General features: G+C 42.1%; 1 protein-coding gene across 1 annotated transcript; it reads left to right on the plus strand.

The window, feature by feature from the left end:
- The first annotated feature begins 230 nt into the window (after nucleotides 1-230).
- On the plus strand, nucleotides 231-2,388 carry LOC115205211 (small integral membrane protein 19). The gene is made up of 3 exons (XM_029770949.1): nucleotides 231-492; nucleotides 677-801; nucleotides 1,610-2,388. Exons 1-3 carry the CDS (start codon nucleotides 302-304, stop codon nucleotides 1,666-1,668), a joined length of 375 nt encoding a protein of 124 aa, XP_029626809.1. The 5' UTR covers nucleotides 231-301; the 3' UTR covers nucleotides 1,669-2,388.
- Nucleotides 2,389-7,007: the final 4,619 nt, after the last annotated feature.

A 7,007-nucleotide genomic window follows, 5' to 3' on the forward strand; every position in this document is an offset into this window, starting at 1 on the left:
AATGAATCTTGGTATGTAATACCCCTGTCTGTTAGGTTTATGTACTCTTGTTGGTATATTTCTGTTTTTTTTTGTATTTGTTGTGTTCATAATAATACATTTTTTTTTCAATATTAAGAGAAGTGAAAATAATAATAATAATATATAAGCAATGCACTTACTTCCTGTTTTGAAAAAATAATCGGGGGTGGTCTTTATGAGGATGAAAACCCAATCACCGTCTAGTATTGGACTCCGGAAACGACGTCAGACTTCTGTTTACGTCGTAGGAGTCGTATTCCGATAAATCTCGGTCTATTGAATGTTATTTTTAGACACGTTTATACAAATAGAAACATACCTCACAATTTGTTTGATCGCAATGGGCGGTCATGGTGTCATGGCGAACGAGGAATCTTTGGATTACTCCGTGCACGAGGCTTGGAATGAGGCCACCAATGTCTATTTGCTCGTCATTCTGGTTAGCTTCGGACTGCTAATGTATGCTAGAAAGTAAGAGGCTTCTTTGTATTTTGCGGCCGACTGTTAATACATATATGAGTGTTTTGAACTGAATGTGTGCTTAATAACATGTTTTTGATACACTTTGCTGTTACAATGCTTCCAACCAGTTAGTGAACATGAATGACAGTTTACTGTTGGGTCTCACTCGCTTTCCTCCTCTTCTCCCCATCAGAAATAAGAGGAAGATCATGAGGATATTCGCTCTACCTCCCACAGCTGGAGCAACGACCGAACCCAACTTCTATGACAGTCTGCAGAAAGTGAGACTCCGCCAGCAGCTGGAGATGTACTCTCTTGGTGAGTTTGTCAGTCACAGTGAGTGCCGGTTCTAGCCTTTTTGGAGCCCTAAGCTAGACGCAAACATTTTAGTGGAATTCTACACATTTTGCCATGGGGCGAAGAGAAAGATTTGCAATTTTATTACAAATTTCATGCAATTCTACTCATTTTGCTATCGGGAAGAGATACTTTGCGGTTTTACAGCAAATTTCCTGCAATTCTTCCTATTTTGCCATGAGGTGGAGAGACATTCTACACATTTTGTAATGACTTAAGCCATGTTAATATGATATTTAAGTGAGAATGACTAACAAAATCAATGGGGACCCCTGGAGGTCAGGGCCTCTGGGCATGGAATTTGACCATAATTACTACACAGTTAGTCTAGCCAGGTATCTAAATATCAATCCAAACATTGTTAGCTGACATGGCTAATTAAGTGACTGTCAGTGCCTGACGTATCAAGAGAAAGATGGCTGATGTACAACCAAGCGACCGCTTATGCCTGGAACGGCCCTGGTCTCAGTGCTGTTGCAGAATAATGCGTCAATCAATGTTAGACTTGTGCTCACTTATGATAGCGCTTGGGGTCAAATGCATATTTAACATATAAAAATGTATCTAGAAGAATTGTTCTATTTCTGTCCATGATTAGGAACTGACCTCAAATCTGTTAATCACTCAAGTCAAATATATTTCTGGTTTATCAAATAGCTCTGTGTCATTCACTAGTAAACTCTTAGCTCACACAGCACTTCTAAAATATCTAAATCAATCCCACTGTTTAAATTGGTATAATTCTGACTTCTTTATGCCTTCTTAACAGCGAGGAAGTTTGACCAGCATCAAGGCCAGAGTGAGAGTGTTCAGCTCTCTATGGAATGAGACTACAACAACAAGGTAGCATGGCCCATCATCATGCCTGCCTGCTCCACCCTGTCTCTCCATCCCTAGGCCTCTTTGACTTTGGTAAGTCTGATCATTACTACACTCCTGAAGAGGGCATGGTTACCAAGGAGGAAGAAATCAAGGGTCAAGAAAGGTTTCTGTGATTAAGACTGTCGTCAAATCGTTTGTGTTTGCACAATTGTTGCTGTACGATTTGAAACAAGGACTATAATGGATTTGGATATGAAGAATTACTGGATGTTCCCCCTACAACATCTGTTTGTTGTTTTTCCATTTGTTTTGCCTTTTCTATGTATTTTATTAGTCATTTTTGTATTTTATTCAATGCCTTATTGGATTATGTGTGGATTTGTCGCCCCATAGTGGTTGTATGAGAACCTACATCCAATGTTCACGGTACATCCTCTACAGTGAGGATGTATTCAAATAAGTCTTAAACTTGTAAAACAAAAGTATATTACAACAATAACTATTTCATTTAGCATATCTATATAAATGTTTGGTTGTCAAGAACTGTTTCATTTCCCAGTTTCTGATCCTCCTATAGATTCCTTATGGCATTACTGCTGGGAAAGCTTAAAAGTGTTGAGAGGGTCAAAGTTGACTTTTACCCAATCCAATTGCTTTTTCTAAAAAGGAAATGAATTGCTATTATTACTCTGGTTCAAAATAAAAAATAAAAAAACAAGGGACCAATGAAGGACCAAGGATTTTTTTTTAACGTTTTGCTTGATTTCACCCTCTCCCTCCCTCTCTCCCTCCTCTCTCCACTTCTTTTGTAATAATTCATTTAATAGCACAATTCTCTGAGCAGAAAGTTAGGTGTGTGTTTTGTAGAGCAAGATGGTGTAGGTGTTTGGGAGGCAGTGATTGAGGAAGGTGACATTTTGCATCAGGGGCCTAGCAGAAAAGCTGGGCCTCTAATCCATCAAATAAATAAATAAAACATGAGTCAGAGGAAAGCTGTGGCCCAGAAACACAACCCAAAAGAGGCCAAACAAATGTGTGTGGACGTCCTTCGGAGGTAGTGTAATGGAAAAATGATTACTCCTCGCGGCGGCGAAATGGCACACTGATTAAACGCATCAATACATCAACGACCAGAGCGCAGGGCCAGATCCTTACCTATTCTAAATAGGGCTGTGTGTGTGTGTGCGTATTGAATCTTTGCTTATTCAGTTTTGTCGTGTGCATACCCCTTTGTTGTTGCTGTACCTCTGAGCAGAGACTACTTCAGGATACTCTACTATTGTACCACTGTAATTAAACAGCCTCCACTCTTCTGGGAAGGCTTTCCACTAGATGTTGGAACTATGCTGCTAGGACTTGCTTTTATTCAGCCACAAGAGCATTCGTGAGGTCGGGCACTGATGTTGGGCAATTAGGCCCGTGTTTGGCATTCTAATTCATTCAAAAAGTGTTCCCGACAAGCCTTTTCTGTATGGACCTCGCTTTGTGTACGGGGGCATTGTCATGCTGAAACAGGTAATGGCCTTCCCCAAACTGTTGCCACAAAGTTGGAAGCACAGAATCATCTAGAATGTCATTGTATGCTGTCGCAATAAGATTTCCCACCGAAACTAAGGGGCCTAGCCCGAATCATGAAAAACAGCCCAGACCATTATTCGTCCGCCACCAAACTTTACAGTTGGCACTCGAACAGGTAGTGTTCTCCTGGCATCCGCCAAACCCAGATTCGTCTGTCGGCCTGCCAGATGGTGAAGCGTGATTCATCACTCCAGAGAAGGCGTTTCTACTGCTCCAGAGTCCAATGGCGGCGAGCTTTACACCACTCCAGCAGACACTTGGCATTGCGTATGGTGATCTTAGGCTTGTGTGAGGCTGCTCAGCCATGGAAACCCATTTCATGAATCTCCCGATGAACAGTTCTTGTGCTGACGTTGTTCCCAGAGACAGTTTGGAACTTGGTAGTGAGTGTTGCAACCGAGGACAGGCAATTTTTATGCTCTACGTGCTTCAGCACTCGGCAGTCCCGTTCTGTCAGCTTGTGTGGCCTACCACTTCGTGGCTGAGCTGTTCTTGCTCCTAGATGTTTCCACTTCATAATAACAGCACTTACAGTTGACCGGGGCAGCTCTAGCAGGCCACGAATGCACTACGATGGTGCCACGTTGAAAGTCACTGAGCTCTTCAGTAAGGCCATTCTACTGCCAATATTTGTCTATGGAGATTGCATAGCTGTGCATATTTTATACACCGGTCGGCAGCAGGTGTGGCTGAAATATCCGAATCCACTCATTTGAAGGGGTGTCCACGTACTTTTGTGTATATATAGTGTATTTATATCAACATCGGTGTCCATTTTAAATGAGAATAAGTGAGTTGACAGTCATTGGGCAAATATGGGTGTATGGTCTTGCAGTTATTAAATCCATGTCCCCGCCTCACCGTTATCAACAGAGAGATAATCCATGCCCATGAGTCATCTGCTGTATTATCATGAGCCGTAAGGTACAAACCCCAAATGCCACCTAGCCTATAGTATTAGGCTAGTACCAAAGAAAGATTATATCATGTGAACAAGTGTGTTAACGAGATAATGAGCCATTGTACATGTGCTTTTCTAATTAATCTGCTGATGTAATCAATCAGTTTCTCATTACCAGAGGTTTAATATTTAACCAGTACTATCCCATTGAGAAACATTATTCACAGCAAACATTAATCAATAGCTAATCTGGAGTTAATTGCTTAATTACCAAATGGACTAATGAGGTCGTTAGTGGGAGAGGTCTAAATGAACCACTCAGAAGCTTTACTTCATTCTGAGGATGAAAGGGTTCAAGAGAAGGAGAGTAGAGGAGTGGACTAACGATACCAGGACCAAGGTGTTCCATCCACACCGCTCTTTAAAACGTCACCGTATTAAATTCATTTCTTGTTTCTCCTTTGTGAGGGAAAATGGGTAGGGTTGTATCCTTGACATTCAGCAAAGTATGATAGTGATAGAAAAGAGAGAGTGGTTTACCTGCATGTCAATACACTTGGAGGGTAGCATGTCACCTAGAATGACGTGTGTGTGTGTGTGCACACATACTGGGCGTTTGTGGCTAGCTAGGTGGTGGAAAAATTAGGCACAGCTCGGTAGTTTTCAATATTGTTTCATAAGGTTTAATTAAAAATAGTTTATCACTGGGTTTGGGATAACACAGTGACTCAATCTCCCAGCAATGGTCTCCAACCATGCAGAAAGCTATTAATAAACACCAGTCTGAAACCGAGCGAGAGAGAGGAGAGGGTTGAGAGAGGAGAGAGGGGGGGGGGGGGGGGGGGGAAAGAGAAAGTGAGTGTGAGAAAAGGAGAGGAATTAAGGGATAGAGAGGGTTGGGGACGAGAAGAAGGGAGGGAGAGGAAACCCAGCTGATAAATGAATGTAATCTCACAGTGAAAAAGTGAAGAGCCACCGTGATTATACATCACCTGGAGAGGCTAATGAAATATGCTATCTGTTTCTGTTAGCCAAAGAGCCCTTCGAGGGATTCTAGTTCATCTCAATGAATTCTCTGTTTCTCCCCCTCTCTCTGCATCATACAGCAAGTGGGAGAATAGTTAGACTTCAATATTTTGCTCTCTCTTTCTCTCTCTCTCGCCTTGCTCCTGCTTCATCCTCCCCTCTCATCCACTTCCTTAATAAACATTTCATGTTATGATTAAAGAGAAATAGACAGCACGGTTTGGCCTATTTTAATCTCACCTGACACTGTTTTTATGGTGATGGTTATCATGGTATTGCAGGACATCAGCATATTATACACGAGCTCGCATTCTTATTCCACCTCCACAGCAGCCACCTTGAAAAATACGAGAAAAGTAAACAGCTTCATAATTTTGTTTTTATATAAGAAAAAGTCAGGAACAAATGCAGCTGATCAAAAACTCTGGGTGTTTTGGCTGTATTAGTTTGCAACATTCTCTCTCACAATACAATAAAGATGGGTGGTTCTGGTTTGTTTTGAAAGCAGGAAGTGGGCCAGTGCCTAGGGCGATCACTCTCTCTACCCTCTACATCCGAGAGCCAGTTCAGAGAGAATTACTTTCTTTATTTTCCCTCTTCAAACTGAAAGGGACTTTCAAGACAATCTCTCTCCCAGGGACATGCATTAAGTACATTATGTTCCTAGTTTCCCAGGACATTTGCAATGTACTAGTTCTGAGAAATGTTTGTCATGAATTAAGATGATCATCTTCTAGCCTTTTCTATGCAACACTAGGAGTAATATGCAAACACCCAAGCCTACATGCACACGCCCATTTACACACCACAGGCACCCACACGTGTGACCTGGAGTGGACATAGACAGAGGATATCTCTTAGAACGAGGCCCCACTCTTCAACACAGCGGGGACAATCTCTCCTTTCTCTTCTTTATTACTGTAAGGTGATTTATCGTGTAATATAACAAGCCTTAACTTGAGCCCCTTTAAAATGTCTTCCAGATTAACTGGACATTGTTCGTCTTCTCCGCTCCTCTCTTCATTAGCCAGAGAAAGCAGACAAGCCAATCATAGAGCCTCGTCAGCCGCGGGCTGCGACAGGAAGGAGCTTGGTGTTTTATGGGTAGTGTGCATCATATGATGGGTGGTACATGTTATGGTTATTATGCTCTATGGATGGTCTATCAATTAGCTTTATTGAATAGAGGTGAGTTATACTGATGGGCGTTCTTTTCTTCCGTAGCTGAATAGGGTATTATCCTATGACGTGTTATAAGAGTGTGTTCAATTATGCCCACAACATGTTTCAGCAACCTGAGTGCCATTATTTGCATGTCTGCTCTTTTCCCTGATGTGTAAATAGCCTGAAAACCACATGGAATCTGATCTTTTGACTTCCGATTTATACAACTTCCATATGTGGATCAGAATCCTGATACAAACCCCATCCTCCATATGCGACATCTGTCTGGATGCTCAGATCAGATTTTTATGCTTTGAAGTGATTTTTTTTTTTTTGGGGGGGGGGAGTTGCATATAACCTGGCGTTACCATGACAACCACCACAAAATTTAAAGGAACAGTGACAGGAAATTACATTTTAACCTTTAACTAGGCAAGTCAGTTGAGAACAAATTATTATTTACAATGACGGCCTACCTCGGCCAAACTTTCCCCTAACCCGGATGATGCTGGGCCAATTGTGCTCCGCCCTAATGGACTCCCGATCACGGCTGGTTGTGATACAGCCCGGGGTCAAACCAGGGTCTGTAGTGACACCTCTAGCACTGCGATGCAGTGCCTTAGACCGCAGCGCCACTCGGGAGATTGATTGCATCTGTGTGCTACTCATAAACTGT

This window comes from Salmo trutta, chromosome 13 (genome assembly GCF_901001165.1).
Source record: "Salmo trutta chromosome 13, fSalTru1.1, whole genome shotgun sequence".
Classification (NCBI taxonomy): domain Eukaryota; kingdom Metazoa; phylum Chordata; class Actinopteri; order Salmoniformes; family Salmonidae; genus Salmo; species Salmo trutta.

What these genes read in the sequence shown, in the direction of transcription:
- LOC115205211 (XM_029770949.1), top strand. Translation starts at nt 302, where the DNA reads ATGTTATTTTTAGACACGTTTATACAAATAGAAACATACCTCACAATT. An exon ending in CTGCTAATGTATGCTAGAAA is followed by an intron (nt 493 to 676) that starts GTAAGAGGCTTC and finishes TCTCCCCATCAG; the next exon opens with AAATAAGAGGAAGATCATGA. An exon ending in GCTGGAGATGTACTCTCTTG is followed by an intron (nt 802 to 1,609) that starts GTGAGTTTGTCA and finishes CCTTCTTAACAG; the next exon opens with CGAGGAAGTTTGACCAGCAT.